Source organism: Salmo salar, chromosome ssa20, assembly GCF_905237065.1.
Source record: "Salmo salar chromosome ssa20, Ssal_v3.1, whole genome shotgun sequence".
Classification (NCBI taxonomy): Eukaryota; Metazoa; Chordata; class Actinopteri; order Salmoniformes; family Salmonidae; genus Salmo; species Salmo salar.
The window spans coordinates 37,577,473-37,594,737 of record NC_059461.1 but is presented as its reverse complement, the minus strand read 5'-3'; the positions used below and the strand labels follow the sequence as shown (position 1 = coordinate 37,594,737).

At 43.5% G+C, this 17,265-nt stretch overlaps 1 protein-coding gene across 4 annotated transcripts in view; it reads left to right on the top strand.

The window, feature by feature from the left end:
- The window catches only part of LOC106580537 (NMDA receptor synaptonuclear signaling and neuronal migration factor), a 61,155-nt gene that overhangs the window by 42,950 nt on the left and 940 nt on the right, over positions 1–17,265 (top strand). For all 4 annotated transcript variants that reach the window (XM_014161724.2, XM_014161723.2, XM_014161721.2 and 1 more), the window contains 7 exons: positions 3,560–3,687; positions 5,903–5,986; positions 6,208–6,241; positions 6,390–6,460; positions 7,925–8,004; positions 8,141–8,243; positions 15,227–15,302. In XM_014161724.2, coding sequence (XP_014017199.1) covers positions 3,560–3,687; positions 5,903–5,986; positions 6,208–6,241; positions 6,390–6,460; positions 7,925–8,004; positions 8,141–8,243; positions 15,227–15,302 — 576 coding nt within the window. The remainder of the gene's footprint in view (positions 1–3,559; positions 3,688–5,902; positions 5,987–6,207; positions 6,242–6,389; positions 6,461–7,924; positions 8,005–8,140; positions 8,244–15,226; positions 15,303–17,265) is intronic.

Sequence of the window (17,265 nt, the reverse complement as noted above, 5' to 3'; positions counted from 1 at the left end):
TGAAAAAAGCTAGCCTTGGTTTTTCTGACTGCCTGTGTATATTGGTTTCTAACTTCCCTGAAAAGTTGCATATCACAGGGGCTGTTCGATGCTAATGCAGAACACCACAGGATGTTTTTGTGTTGGTTAAGGGCAGTCAGGTCTGGGGAGAACCAAGGACTATCTCTGTTCCTGGTTCTAAATTTCTTGAATGGGGCATGCTTATTTAAGATGGTGAGGAAGGCATTTTTAAAAAATAACTTGGTATCCTCTACTGACGGGATGAGGTCAATATCCTTCCAGGATACCAGGGCCAGGTCGATTAGAAAGGCTTGCTCGCTGAAATGTTTCAGGGAGCGTTTGACAGTGATGAGTGGAGGTTGTTTTACCGCTGACCCATTACGGATGCAGGCATAGAGGCAGTGATCGCTGAGATCTTGGTTGAAAACAGCAGAGGTGTATTTAGAGGGCAAGTTTGTTAGGATGATATCTATGAGGGTGCCAGTGTTTATGGCTTTGGGGTGGTACCTGGTGGGTTCATTAATAATTTGTGTGAGATTGAGGGCATCAAGCTTGGATTGTAGGATGGCTGGGGTGTTTAGCATGTCCCAGTTTAGGTCACCTAGTAGCACGAGCTCTGAAGATAGATGGAGGGAAATCAGTTCACATATGGTGTCCAGAGCACAGCTGGGGGCTGAGGGTGGTTTATAGCAGGCGGCAACGGTAAGAGACTTGTTTTTAGAGAGATGGATTTTTAAAAGTAGAAGTTCAAATTGTTTGGGTACAGACCTGCATAGTAGGACAGAACTCTGCAGGCTATCTCCGCAGTAGATTGCAACACCACCCCCTTTGGCCGTTCTATCTTGTCTGAAAACGTTGTAGTTAGGGATGAAGATTTCAGAGTTTTTGGTGGACTTCCTAAGCCAGGATTCAGACACGGCTAGGACATCCGGGTTGGCAGAGTGTGCTAAAGCAGTGAATAAAACAAACTTAGGGAGGAGGCTTCTAATGTTGACATGCATGAAACCAAGGCTATTACGGTTACAGAAGTCTTTAAAAGATAGCACCTGGGGAGTAGGAGTGGAGCTAGGCACTGCAGGGCCTGGATTCAACTCAACATCACCAGAGGAACAGAGAAGGATGAGGATAAGGTTACGGCTAAAAGCTATAAGAATTGGTCGTCTGTGACGTCGGGAATAGAGAGGAAAAAGGAGCAGGTTTCTGGGGGTGATAAAATAGCTTCAAGGTATAATGTACAGACAAAGGTATGGTAGGATGTGAATACAGTGGAGGTAAACCTAGGCATTTAGTAATGATGAGAGAGATATTGTCTCTAGAAACATCATTGAAACCAGAAGATGTCATAGCATGTGTGGGTGGAGGAATTGAGAGGTTGGATAAGGTATAATGAGCAGGGCTAGAGGCTCTACAGTGAAATAAGCCAATAAACACTAACCAGAACAGCAATGGACAAGGCATATTGACATTAAGGAGAGGCATGCTTAGCCGAGTGATCAAATGGTCCAGTGAGAATTAGATAGCTAGCCGAGCCATAGGTAGCAAGCTGGTAGAAGATGGAGGGAGGTCTGTTTTTAGCCACCTTGTGCGTTTCTGTCTGTAGATTAGAGGGGTTCCGTGTGGTAGGGGGGACCAGTCCAATTGGCAAAATAGTTATAGTTATAGTGGCCCAAAAACGTTGTCCGATAGACCTATTCAGATAGCAACCGATAAGATAGCTAACTACGGAGGGGCCAGTTGGATAACTCCCTCGGGCAGATAACGTCGGTGGTCCAGTCGTGAAGGCCCGATGGGGTTCCGAAACGGCAGTAAAAAACAGGTCCAGATAGGTGATTGTAGCCCAGGAGTGGCTGAAGGAACTCTTCAGCTTGCTAGCTCCGGAATAGCCCAGGAGTGGCTGATGGAAAGCTTCAGCTGGCTAGCTCCGGAATAATTTATGTTAGCTCCAGGACCAACGTTTGCCAATAGTCACTCAGGTAGCAGCTAGCTCGCTGCAAGATTGAGGTGTAAAAGTTCAGAGCCTGCGGTAGAAATCCGGGGATATAGAGAGAGAATAGGTCCGGTATGCTCTGGTCTGAGTCGCGCTGTACAAAAACTGGCGATAGCTTATCGAGCTAATGGATAGCTGAGGACCGCTAACCGTGGCTAGCTGAACTCCAACGTTAGCCAGTGAAATGGCTAACCTCTGGCTAGCTTCTGTTGTGGATTTCAGATTTGAGGTAAATAATACTTTTTTTTTTAATTGGTGAGGCGGGTTGGAGGAGAGTGTTTTGAGGTTGAGTTTTTAGAAAAAAAATATGTAAAAAGATATGCGAAGAAAATATGTTAATATATATATATATATATATACGGGACACGACAAGAGGAGAACATAGGACGTCTGAACTGCTACGCCATCTTGGAAAGATTGTCTGTTCCAAGCTCTATGATTGTCTGTTTCAAGCTCTGTGGTTGTCTGTTCCAAGCTCTGTGGTTGTCTGTTCCAAGCTCTGTGGTTGTCTGTTTCAAGCTCTGTGGTTGTCTGTTCCAAGCTCTATGGTTGTCTGTTCCAAGCTCTGTGATTGTCTGTTCCAAGCTCTGTGGTTGTCTGTTCCAAGCTCTGTGGTTGTCTGTTCCAAGCTCTATGATTGTCTGTTCCAAGCTCTGTGGTTGTCTGTTCAAAGTATTGTCTTTCATCTCCATTTTTTGTATATCTCTGTAACCTGTGGTCTATGTGTTCTGTTTCCTTTATTGATGTTGATGTTTAGGGAAGGTATAATGTGTTCTGTTTCCTTTATTGATGTTGATGTTTAGAAGGGTAATGTGTTCTGTTTCCTTTATTGATGTTGATGTTTAAGAAGATAATGTGTTCTGTTTCCTTTATTGATGTTGTTGTTTAGAGAAGGGATAATGTCTTCTGTCTCCTTTTATTGTATGTTGATGTTTACCGAAGGTATAATGTGTTCTGTTTCCTTTATTGATGTTGATGTTTAGGGAAGGTATAATGTGTTCTGTTTCCTTTATTGATGTTGATGTTTAGAGAAGGGATAATGTGTTCTGTTTCCTTTATTGATGTTGATGTTTAGAGAAGGGATAATGTGTTCTGTTTCCTTTATTGATGTTGATGTTTAGGGAAGGGATAATGTGTTCTGTTTCCTTTATTGATGTTGATGTCTAGGGAAGGGATAATGTGTTCTGTTTCCTTTATTGATGTTGATGTTTAGGGAAGGTATAATGTGTTCTGTTTCCTTTATTGATGTTGATGTCTAGGGAAGGAATAATGTGTTCTGTTTCCTTTATTGATGTTGATGTCTAGGGAAGGGATTATGTTCTGTTTCCTTTATTGATGTTGATGTCTAGGGAAGGGATAATGTGTTCTGTTTCCTCTGGTTGTCTCTATGATGCCTGTTCTATGTTCTCTCTGCAAACAGCCAGCTGCCAGGTGCACCACTTCTGATTGCAAACTCTCCTTTATTAGTATGTTTGCTATCCTTTCATCTCTCCCCCACTGTGTGTGTGTGTGTGTGTGTGTGTGTGTGTGTGTGTGTGTGTGTGTGTGTGTGTGTGTGTGTGTGTTGGTTAGGTGGGGACTTGCAGTCCTCCTCAGGGGCTCTAGATGAAGGATCCCAGGAGGATGCAGACTGGGAGGAGGAGAGAGAGATGGAGAGAGCAGCCTGTGAGGGAGAGGACTTCGTCCCACCCAAAATCATGGTGAGATGCTCAGGTCACCAAAGAGACCAGTTATTCAGCCTCTCATAGCAAAAATAAAAAAAATAGAAATAGCAGTGCAAGGAGAGGAGTTATTGTTATTAATAGTTATTAACAGTGTGTTATTAATAGCTATTAACAGTGTGTTATTAATAGTTATTAACAGTGTGTTGTTATTAATAGTTAATAACAGTGTGTTGTTAATAGTTAATAACAGTGTGTTATTAATAGTTATTAACAGTGTGTTGTTATTAACAGTGTGTTGTTATTAATAGTTACTAACAGTGTGTTGTTATTAATAGTAATTAACAGCGTGTTGTTATTAATATTTATTAACAGTGTGTTGTTATTAACTGTTATTAACAGTGTGTTATTAACCTGTTGAGGTGTAGGGGGCAGTATTTTCACGGCCGGATGAAAAAAGTACCCAAATTAAACTGGTTACTACTCTTTCCCAGAAACTAGAATATGTATATTATTAGTAGATTCGGATAGAAAACACTCTGAAGTTTCTAAAACTGTTTGAATGGTGTCTGTGAGTATAACAGAACTCATATGGCAGGCAAAAACCTGAGACAAATTCAACCAGGAAGTGGAGGATCTGAGAATTGTAGTTGTTCTTTCTAGTCCCTTTCGAAACTACAGTATTTGTGGGGTCACATTGCACTTCCTAAGGCTTCCATTGGCTGTCAAAAGCCTTCAGAAAGTGGTTTGAGCATTCTCCTGTCACTGGGCAGAGTATAGGAGCTCAGTTACTGAGTGGACTGCCTGGGGACAAAGGGATTGGATATGCATGGTCCCGCGAGCACGCTGTTCCTTCTTTTTCTCCTTGAATGTATACGCTATTGTCCGGTTGGACTATTATTGCAATTTTACATAAAAAATACCATAAAGATTGATTTTAAACAGCATTTGACGTGCTTCTAAGTATGGTAATGGAACATTTTGACTTTTTGTGTCTCGAATTGCACTCGCGCGTTAGCCTTTGGATAGTGACCTGAACGCACGAATAATATGGATTATTTAGAACAGAAACAACATTTCTTGTGGAAGTAGCAGTCCTGGGAGTGCATTCTGACGAAGATCAGCAAAGGTAAGAGCATATTTCTAATACTAATTCTGAGTTTAGATTGCCCCGAACTTGGCGGGTGTCTGTATAGCTTTCTGTGATGGCTGAGCTATGTACTCAGAATATTCTCCGTAAAGCTATTTAAAAAAAAAAAAAATTTTCTGAACATCACTCGCCAATGTAAAATGCTGTTTTTTAATAAAAATATGAACTTGATCGAACAAAACATACATGTATTGTGTAACATGATGTCCTAGGAGTGATGAAGTCCTAGGACTGATGAAGATCATCTAAGGTTAGGGCTTCATTTAGCTGTGTTTTGGGTTTATGTGACATATATGCTTCCTTTGAAAATGGCTGTGTGATTATTTGTGGCTATGTACTCTCCTAACTTAATCTAATGTTTTGCTTTCGCTGTAAAGCCTTTTTGAAATCGGTATTTGGACCATAGTTATCCATAGTTATGTCCAAATAACAAATACCTTTTGTTTGTGCGTTCAGGTCACTATCCAAAGGGTAACGCGCGAGCGCATTTCGAGACAAAAATGTTTTTATGGTATTTTTCTCGTAAAATAGCGATAATATTCCAACCGGACAATAGTGTATTCATTCAAAGAGAAAAAGAAAAAACAGCATGGTCGCGGGACCGCGCATCTCCAATCTCTTTGTCACTAGGCAGACCACTGACAAACTGTGCTAGTATACTCTGCCCAGAGACAGGAGACGCCTCAATCTGCTTTCTGAAGGCTTTAGAGAGCCAATGGAAGCCTTAGGAAGTGCAATGTGACCCCACAAATACTGTAGTTTCGAAAGGGACTAGAAAGAAGAACTACAATTCTCAGATCCTCCACTTCCTGGTTGAATTTTTCTCAGGTTTTTGCCTGCCATATGAGTTCTGTTATACTCATAGTCATTAACAGTGTGTAGCTATGAATTAAAAAAGTAAACTGTAGTAAAATACGTCTCTAGCTCTATGCAATACTGCCTTCAACTGATATCGTAGCACTAAGTAGATTGGTTTCTGAACTTTTATTTGTACTACTTCCGTTCTTATTACGATATTTCTTACAGTATATAATGTACCCATTGTAGACAGCTTTTCATTGACATTCGTATAGAAGTTGAGACTTTCTGTCTGTCTTCTTCCAGTTGATATCCTCCAAGGTCCCGAAGGCTGAATATGTTCCTAACATCATCCGTAGGGACGATCCCTCCGTCATCCCCATCCTTTATGTGAGTTCCTCTCATCTACTCATCCGTTACGCGACTCCTACTGTATGTTATGGTAATAACTTAGACATTCAGATTACTGTAATATTGATTTTGGAGAGTCTCTTCTACACTTCATAATGAAAACGGTTCATATGGAAAATATCGACTGCTTGACGTAAACCACCCCGGTAGTTAGAACTGTCTTGTCTTATTGGGTCCTTCAATTTGAACTTTTTCTGTAGGATCATGAACATGCCACATTCGATGACATCATTGGTAAGTAGATTGTGTGATGTTTTCTTAGATTCATTGCGTGCACTGAATAAGGATCCTGTCCATTGTACCGTATGTGACCTCTCTCCCGTCTTATGACAGCAGAAAGGAACATTTATTTCTCTTTCTCTTTCATTCCCTCCAATCACAGAGGAGATAGAGAAGAAGCTGACGGCCTATAGGAAAGGCTGTAAGATCTGGAACATGCTCATCTTCTGTCAGGTGAGAGAGAGGAAAGAGAAGCTGGTTGAGAGAACCTTTTTTATAAAACAGTATCATACAACACATTATTACACCACTACTTGACCACTACATATCTACAATGCAACATTTATAATACCACAATACAACAATATTACATTACAATGCATGTGTGCATGTCTGTGTGTGTGTCTCTTCACAGTGTGCGTTGTTTCATAAGGTGTAGTTTTATGTTTTTTAACCTTTTACTGCAGTGAGCTAAATCAGGGTCACACAGAGTGTTTATTGGTAGTCTTAAACAAATCTACATTGAAACAAAAGTGTACATCTCACACATGGTTATGTGCTTAAAAAATAACATACTTGTACCATGTCAGATATAGAGTTGAAATGTATTACATTTTGAGTTTGCATCCTAATATTACATCACAGAAGACAGAAATATAACAAAACTGTTTGGCATAGAAACACCAGATTTTCTGCGTTTAAACAATAATAATGTTGATTAACTATGAAATTATGAAAAATATTAATAACGTTCCACTGATGAAGCGACTAGGTTATTTGACTGCAGGAAAGGGCTACATCTGTGTGAGTTACTTGATGTGGTACTGTTTGTTTCCCAGAGTCTGTTCTGGACTTGGGGACTGCGAAGAGACACCTGGTGGCATGTCTTGTGGGGTATGAATGGGTATCTTAGCTGTGTGCTAGTTGTTCAACATGTCAATACCTCTCACAAAGACAAGTAGTGATGCAGTTAATCTCTCCTCTACTTTGGGCCAGGAGTGATTGTTATTTATCTTAGCTCGCCATGTACATTTAAGGGCCAGCCATGCTTCTCTGTTCTGGGACAACTGTAATTTGCCTATGTCTATGGCAGTAGTCCAGGTGTGATAAAACTAGGGCCTATAGGACTTGTTTTGTTGATAGCGATGTCAAGAAAAAGCAGAGGAGCGCTTTATTATGGACAGACCTCTCCCCATCTTAGCTACCATTGCATCAATATGTTTTGACCATGACAATCCAGGGTTACACCAAGCAGTTTAGTCTCCTCAACTTGTTCAATTTCCACCTTATTCATTACAAGATTTAGTTGAGGTTTAGGTTTTAGTGAATGATTTGTCCCAAATACAATGCTTTTATTTTTTGAAATATTTAGGACAAGCTTATTGCTACCCATTCTAAAACTGACTGCAACTCTATGTTAAGTGTTGCAGTGTATAATGTTGAGTCGTCAGCATACATAGACACACAGGCTTAACTCAGTGCCAGTGGCAGGCCATTAGTAAACACTTAAAAATTAGGGGGCCTAGACAGCTGCCCTGGGGTATATCTCTACCTGGATTATGTTGGAAATGCTTCCATTAAAGAACACTCTGTGAGAATGTGGTCTTACTGTTTGAAAATCAGTGTTCAGGTCAGCTTATTGCTGCTGCTGTTATTTCTACATGAACATACTGTAACTGAAATGAACCTGTTCTCCAGGGAGGTCCGGGGCATCTGTACCTGCTCAAGAACAAAGTGGCCACATTTGCCAAAGTGGAGAAGGAGGAGGATATGATCCAGTAAGACAACTCACTTCTGACAACAATATCACCTTGATAACTGTCACTGTATTTCAGATACATACAGTGTAGACTAAAGTCATACACTATTTCAGACATATAGAATAATTTCATCTCTCCCTCTCTTCTTTGACAGGTTTTGGAAGAAGTTGAGTCAGTTTATGAGCAAGCTGAATCCTGAGCCCAACCTCATTCATATAATGGGCTGCTATGTTCTGGGGAGCGCCAATGGAGAAAAGGTATGGATTTCTAGTTTCCCTGTACTAGGCTTACAAAACGCTGGTAACATTTTACAAAATTTGCCATGTAGGTTTTCCAGAAATGCCAGTTGGAAGATTCCTGGATATCTTGCTGTTACCCTTCCTGATTCCGGAATCTTCCAACCGGGATCTCTGCAAATAAATGCCTTTTTTGGTAAAGTTACTGAAATGTTGCTACCTTATCCAGTTAACTTACACTATTGAACAGCTGGCACCGGAGAAGAAGGCTGGAGAAGAAGGCTGACGTTTTACGTGTTCCTATCCAATTGTGTTTTTTTGTTTCCTTGCATTCCTTGTTTGTAATTTATTGTTTAACTTATTTTGTACATAATGTTGCTGCTACCATCTCTTATGACCGTAAATAACTTCTGGACTTCAGAACTGAGATTACTCACCACGATCTGGCAGAATAATTTTTCTTCTTTAACGAGCCCGACGTGAATGACATACTGCTTTCCCGGGAACAGGCCCAGATCCCGGTCATTTGCATGAAGAGAATGTGGAGAAAAAGGGTCCGAATGGCGGGCTGCCTTCTGAGAATTCGTAGGCGATCGTATAAACCCCCACTGACTTCCATTTTGCTAGCAAACATGCAATCTTTGGAAAATAAAATCTATGACCTATGCGGAAGATTAAACTACCAATGGGAAATTCAAAACTGTCATATTTAATGCTTCACGGAGTCGTGTCTGAACGACAACATTATCAACATACAGCAGGCTGGTTATACGCTGTATTGGCAGGATAGAACAGTGGTGTCTGGTAAGACAAGGGGTGGTGGACTATGTATTTTTGTAAATAACAGCTGGTGCACAATATCTAAGGAAGACTCAAGGTTTTGCTCGCCTGAGGTAGCGTATCTCATGATTAGCTGTTGACCACACTATCTACCTAGAGAGTTTATCGGTATCTTACCACCACAGACTGAGGCTGGCACTAAGACCGCACTCAATGAGCTGCATTCCGTCATTAGCAAACAGGAAAACACTCACCCAGAGGCGGGTCTCCTAGGGGCCGGGAAATGTAATGCAGGGAAACGTAAATCGGTCTTACCAAATTTCTATCAGCATGTTAAATGTGCAACCAGAGGGAAAAAACTCTGGACATCCTTTATTCCACACACAGAGATACAAAGCTTTCCCTCGCCCTCCATTTGGCAAATCTTACCATAATTCTATTCTCCTGATTCCTGCTTACAAGCTAAAATTAAAGCAGGAAGCACCAGTGACTCGATCAATAAAAAAGGAAGACTGTGTGATCACGCTCTCCGCAGCCGATATGAGTAAGACCTTTAAACACGTCAACATTCACAAGGCTGCAGGGCCAGACGGATTACCAGCACGTGTACTGTGAGCATGCGCTGACCAACTGGCAAGTGTCTTCACTGACATTTTCAACCTCTCCCTGTCCGAGTCTGTAATACCAACATGTTTTAAGCAGACCACTATAGTCCCTGTGCCAAAGAACACTAAGGTAACCTGCCTAAATGACTACTGACTCGTAGCACTCACGTCTGTAGCCATGAAGTGCTTTGAAAGGCTGGTCATGGCTCACATCAACACTATTATCCCAGAAACCCTAGACCCAATCAATCAATTAATCAATAAAATATATTTATAAAGCTCTTTTTACATCAGCCGATGTCACAAAGTACTATATAGAAACCCAGCCTAAAACCCCAAACAGCAAGAAATGTTGAAGCACTCCAATTAGCATACCTCCCTAACAGATCCACAGATGATGCAATCTCTATTGCAGTCCACACTGCCCTTTCCCACCTGGACAAAAAGGTACACCTATGTGAGAATGATATTCATTGACTACAGCTCAGCGTTCAACCCCATAGTGCCCTCAAAGCTCATCAATAAGCTAAGGACCCTGGGACTAAACACCTCCCTCTGCAACTGGATCCTGGACTTCCTGACGGGCCGCCCCCAGGTGGTGAGGGTAGGTAACAACACATCCGCCACGATGATCCTCAACACAGGTGCCCCTCAGGGGTGCGTGCTCAGTCCCCTCCTGTATTCCCTGTTCACTCATGACTGCATGGCCAGGCACGACCCCAATACCATCATTAAGTTTGCCGATGACACAACTAAGGTAGGCCTGATCACTGACACGACAAGACAGCCTATAGGGAGGAGGTCAGAGACCTGGCCGTGTGGTGCCAGGACAACAACCTCTCCCTAAACGTGATCAAGACAAAGGAGATGATTGTGGACTACAGGGAAAAGAGGACCGAGCACGCCCCCATTCTCATCGACGGGGCTGTAGTGGAGCAGGTTGAGAGCTCCAAGTTCCTTGGTGTCCATATAACCAACAAACTAACATGGTCCAAGGACACCAAGACAGTCGTAAAGAGGGCACGATAAACCTATTCCCCGTCACGAGACAGAAAAGATTTGTCATGGGCTCTCATATCCTCAAAAGGTTCTACAGCTGCACCATCGAGAGTATCCTGTCTGGTTGCATCACTGTCTGGTATGGCAACTGCTCGGCCTCCAACCGCAAGGCACTACAGAGGGTAGTGCATACGGCCCAGTACATCACTGGGGCAAAGCTTCCTGCCATCCAGGACCTCATACCTGCCTCGTTGTCAGAGGAAGGCCCTAAAAATTGTCAATGACTCCAGCCACCCTAGTCATAGACTGTTCTCTCTGCTACCACATGGCAAGCGGTACTGGAGCGCCAAGTCTAGGTCCTAGAGACTTCTAAACAGCTTCTACCCCCAAGCTACCCAGACTATTTTCATTGCCGCCCCCCCTCCTTTTACACCGCTGCTGCTCTCTGTTGTTTTCCTCTATGCATAGTCACTTTAATAACTATATCATCATGTATATATTACCTCATTTACCTCGACTATCCGGTGCCCCCACACCTTGACTCTGTACCGATACCCCCCTGTATATAGTCTCACTATTGTTATTTTACAGCTGCTCTTTTAATTACTTGTTACTTTTATGTATTATTCTTATTTGTACTGCATTGTTTGTTAGGGGCTCGTATGTAAGCATTTCACTGTAAGGTCTACATCTGTTGTACTCGGCACATGTGACTGTCATTTGATTTGATTTGAGCTGTTTTTTATTACCACTTCATTTACTGCTTCTTTATAGAGTAAATGCACTGTATTTCTCCCTCTTTTTATTCATGGTTCACTTTAGTCAGTATTGAGCTACGTGCCACCCACCACCCACTCACCAGTGGTACATAATTTACACACTGTGAATGTACAGTATGCATCAGTATGATGTGACCTGTTCCCTAAGCCCTAAGCTGCCTAGCTGGCTCCTAAACTGACACTGTCATCATGCTGTCATGTTGACAGATAGAGTGCTGGAGGCAGGTAGAGGCGCTATGAGGAGGATCACACACACATGCACACGCCGCACACACACATATGCACAAGCACACACAGGCAAACGCACACACACACACGCACACACACTCCCCCTGACCCTGGCTCCCAACCCCCACAGAGACGAAGCCACACTGACAGACACTGCGGGGAACAAGCGGCTCTGCACAAAAACAGTTTCATGTTTAAACACATGCATGTACGCACACGCCCATGCAGGCACTTTCTTTGTGTGAGTGCAGAAGGTCTTGCACTCACACAAAGAAACAACACTCCGTACACATGCTACAGTATGTGTGTTTACTCATTCAATTAATGAAATGTACTGTATTTGTACGCTGTTAGGCAGTCAAACATGGTTACAGGAACACTTCAGCACACTGGGTAGTGTGGTAGTGTGTTGGCGTGGTAGCGTGATAGCATGGCAGCGTGGTAGTGTGTGGTTGTGCCCATTGTCTGACACAGACAGCAGTGTTGTTCCAGTCTATCTGACCCTTTTACAGTGTGTGTGTGTGTGTGTGTCTGTGTCTTTGTGTACAAGACGCAGTAGGGGAAAATAAATAGTGAAGCATTTTTTGGAGCTTTTAACAATGTTCTCCTCTGCTACCTCAGCTTTGATGCAAACAGAAAGATTTAGTCATCTGTTTATTTATAGTCTGCTAGTTTCAGAGACCTACGTACCTGGACAAAGCCAGCCCACCTTCAGTACCTGGGTTGTTGAACATCTAATAGTCAAATCATAGTGTAAAAGCAGGTAAACTGGTTCTACTCTTTTTGGCCATTTTCTGGTGTTTTGTTGTGGAAAACTGAGCGGGTTGAACATCAACACTTCAACCTTTCTCCAGAGTCTGTGTGTCTGTGTGTGTCTGTGTGTGTCTGTGTGTGTCTGTGTGTTTGTGTGTGTCTGTGTGTGTCTGTGTCTGTGTGTGTTTGTGTGTGTCTGTGTGTGTCTGTGTGTGTCTGTGTGTGTCTGTGTGTGTCTGTGTTTGTGTGTGTCTGTGTGTGTCTGTGTGTGTCTGTGTGTGTTTGTGTGTGTCTGTGTGTGTTTGTGAGTCTGTGTGTCTGTGTGTGTCTGTGTGTGTCTGTGTGTGTGAGAGCGCACATGTGTGTCAGGGGGGGGGGGATTGGGTGTGTCAGTCATGGTGTCCCCAGCCCCACAGTGTGTGTATGTGTGTGTCAGAGGGGGGGTTGGGTGTGTCAGTCTTGGTGTCTCCAGCCCCACAGTGTGTGTGACAGTTCCGCCTCATGATCCCTCTACCTGCCTCCAGCACTATCTTGCTATCTATAGACAGACAGGATAGAAATGTTTTAGCAATTTCTTTTTTTTAAGCTTCCATGTCACGAGGGGATTTATGTCTGATTTAAGATTAAATCTTCAACCCTGTTATGGTCAACTCTGTTACTGTCAACCCTGTTACGGTCAACCTTGTTTAGGTCAACCCTGTTACGGTCAACCCTTTTACGGTCAACCCTGTAACAGTCAACATTGCTACTTTATTTGGCACTCCTAATAGGCACTTGCACTTATTTTTCTTTTCTTTTTTTGTTAAATATTTTATTTAAAATTGAAAAACATGTTTTTATGAGGTTGAACATGTACTCTTTATGACAGAATGTTAAAATAAGGTAAAATCGAACGGTTTTTTTAACAAGTTGGTGGAACGACCTCCCTGCAACTCAACTCTAACATCTCCTTGAATTTGGGTGTCTCCCAAATGGCAGCCTTTTCCCTCTATAGTACACTAGCCTACTTTTGACCAGGGCCCAGAGGGAATATGGTGCCATTTGGGACGCAGACCTTTACTTTGTTATACCGCTTCTTTTAATTAAACAGCGCATTCTGCTCTTTTAATTTGATTTAATCACTGTCTTCTTTTGTCGAGTAATCATTACTCTAGTCTACAAAGGACAAAACAAAAACAAATAGTTCCTCCTCTGGATTCTGTTAATCATTGGGTCTGCTGATGTTTGCTGACCAAATCCTTCTGTTGTACAGTATTCCAGTCTGCAATTAAAACAGTGACCAGGTTGTAAGGGTTCAAACTAATTATGAGCTGGATTGTTGTTTATCTTCGTCAACCTAGTCAGGGGAGCTGAGGTTAATATAACCCTGCAGAACGTTACATTAGCAGTTTCAGAGTCTCACTAGGGCCGTGATCCATGACCTCATCCATAGACATACACACACAGACTCCCCAGAGGTTCTGTAGATTGATTTAGTGCCTCAGCATGCTGCTGCTGCTGCTGTGTGAATGGCGTCAGCAAAGAGGAAACTGGCTCCTGGAAAAACATGTTAATTGGTTGCGAGGCACCATGGGGTGGTGGCACTCGCTGGTCCAGACCCCAGGGCGCGAGAGGAGGTGAGAAGAGGGGAAGAGAGGTCCAGGGAGAGGGGAGGAAAAGAGATGGAAGGGAGGAGAGGTGCACGGAGAGAGGAGTTGCAGAGGAGTGGGGAGACGGGAAGGTGCAGGTAGCAGGTGGAGAAGTGGGCAGGAGAAAAGAGGAAGAGGGGAGGTGTAGGGAGATGGGAGATGCAGAGAGAGGCCAGAGTAGTGGGCAGGAGAGGGAAGGGAGAGGGGAGGTGTAGGGAGATGGGAGATGCAGAGAGAGGCCAGAGTAGTGGGCAGGAGAGGGAAGGGAGAGGGGAGGTGTAGGGAGATGGGAGATGCAGAGAGAGGCCAGAGAAGTGGGCAGGAGAGGAGAGGGGAGGTGTAGGGAGATGGGAGATGCAGAGAGAGGCCGCAGGAGAGGGAAGGGAGAGGGGAGGTGTAGGGAGATGGGAGATGCAGAGAGAGGCCAGAGAAGTGGGCAGGAGAGGGAAGGGAGAGGGGAGGTGAAGGGAGATGGGAGATGCAGAGAGAGGCCAGAGAAGTGGGCAGGAGAGGGAAGGGAGAGGGGAGGTGTAGAGAGATGGGAGATGCAGAGAGAGGCCAGAGAAGTGGGCAGGAGAGGGAAGGGAGAGGGGAGGTGTAGGGAGATGCAGAGAGAGGCCAGAGTAGTGGGCAGGAGAGGGAAGGGAGAGGGGAGGTGTAGGGAGATGGGAGATGCAGAGAGAGGCCAGAGTAGTGGGCAGGAGAGGGAAGGGAGAGGGGAGGTGTAGGGAGATGGGAGATGCAGAGAGAGGCCAGAGTAGTGGGCAGGAGAAGGAAGGGAGAGGGGAGGTGTAGGGAGATGGGAGATGCAGAGAGAGGCCAGAGTAGTGGGCAGGAGAGGAACTGGAGAGATTGATGTAAGGTAATGTGCTTTGACAGGCTCTCTCCAGCAATAAGCACTCTCCTCGTACACAACAGCCCCGCTACAGCTCACCCAACAGCAGATACTGAGACAAACACAGGTCACTTCCCATTCTGCTGTATGCGCAAGACTCACTCTGCCCCCGTCCCATTGTTCCTGTTATTTTAATCTGATGTTATGACATTTTTACCTTTTCAGTTGTATTGCTCTTAGAAGTACAACTGACAGTTATTTTCCTTTGTAAAAAAGAATGAGTGGCAATATGTCTGCATTTGTTCTTATTGTAAACAAAACACTTTTCTCTCCTCTGAAGAGGTTTGTCTGTTTTGCCAGATGGGTGTTTTGATATGTAAAATGTTCTCCTCCACAGCTAATCCACAATCTGAAGAGGCTAATGAGACCTTATGCCATCGAATTCAAATCCCCGCTAGAGCTGTCTGCACAGGGTGAGTGTATGACACACACAGACATATACACACACATGCATTTTCCATTGTCTTCTTTTTGCCGTACATTGTTCCCTGGATGTAAATAGTGAACATTAATCAAACCTAGCAAGGCAGACTGAGATAAACAGGACATTAGTGAACACACTGACAGACATGTCTGTACTTCCTGAGCTCTGAACGCACCCCTCATCAATAATTTCTCCCTGAGACTTATTGATGTCATGCTAATTACTTCTCAACAACACAAAAAATATATATAAATGCAACATGCAACAATTTCAAAGATTTTACTGAGTATAAGGTATATTTCATATAAGGAAATCAGTCTATTGAAATAAAGTAATTAGGCCCTAATCTATGGATCAGAAAACCAGTCAGTATCTGGTGTGACCACCATTTGCCTCATGCGCAACACATCTCCTTCACATAGAGTTGATCATGCTGTTGATTGTGGCCTGTGGAATGTTGTCCCACTCCTCTTCAATGGCTGTGCAAAGTTTCTGGATATTGGCGGGAACTGGAGCAAGCTGTCGATCCAGAGCATCCCAAACATGCTCAATGGGTGACATGTCTGGTGAGTATGCAGGCCATAGAAGAACTGGGACAGATCCTTGCAACATGGGGCCGTGCATTAACATGCTGAATATAAAGTGATGGCGGTGGATGAATGGCATGACAATGGGCCTCAGGATCTCATCACGGTATCTCTGTGCATTCAAATTGCCATCGATAAAACGCAATTGTGTTTGTTATCCGAAGCTTATGCCTGCCCATACCATAACCCCACTGCCACCATGCAGCACTCTGTTCACAACGTTGACATCAGCAAACCGCTCACCCACACGATGCCATACACGCTGTCTGCCATCTGCCCAGTACAGTTGAAACAGGAATTCCTCCATGAGGAGCACACTTCTCCAGCGTGCCAGTGGCCATCAAAGGTCAGCATTTGCCCAATGAAGTCGGTTACGATGCCAAACTGCCGTCAGGTCAAGACCCTGGTGAGGACGATGAGCACGCAGAAGAGCTTCCCTGAGACAGTTTCTGACAGTTTTATGCAGAAATTAATTGGTTGTGCAAACCCACAGTTTCATCAGCTGTCCATGTGGCTGGTCTCAGACAATCCCACAGGGAAAGAATCCAGATGTGGAGGTCCTGGGCTGGCATGGTTACACGTGATCTGTGGTTGTGAGGCCGGTTGGACTTACCGTAATTTCCGGACTATTAAGCGCACCTGAATATAAGCCGCACCCACTGAATTTAAAAAATATATATTATTTTGAACATAAATAAGCCGCACATGTCTATAAGCCGCAGGTGCCTACCGGTACATTGAAACAAATTAACTTTACACAGGCTTTAACGAAACACGGCTTGTAACAAAAATAAATAGGCTTTAACGAAACAAGGCTTGTAACAAAAATAAATAGGCTTTAATGAAACACGGCTTGTAACAAAAAAGTCAATTCCTCACGCTGCTGTTTCCAACGTCTTATCATTGACTCATTAAGACCAAGCTCCCGTGCAGCAGCTCTATTTCCTTTTCCAACAGCCAGATCAATCGCCTTCAACTTGAAAGCTGCATCATATGCATTTCTCCGTGTCTTTGCCATGATGAGGGTGACAAAATGACTACCGTAATCAGAATGATGGGAAGTTTGAGAGCGCTCGATGTAATCTAAACAGTAAACAAAAAACTTGTTTGACCTTCACCCGTTCGGCAATTTCATTGGTCTAATGAAAGCTTCATGCCGCCCAAAAACTGAGGACGTCACAGAATGTGTTTTTTTGAGAAAAAAAAAATTGAAAGCGGGAAAAATCCATATATTAGCCGCATCATTGTTTAAGCCGCGATGTTCAAAGCGTGGGAAAAAAGTTGCGGCTTAAAGTCCGGAATTTACGGTACTGCCAAATTCTCTAAAACGACGTTGGAGGCGGCTTATGGTAGAGACATTACCAT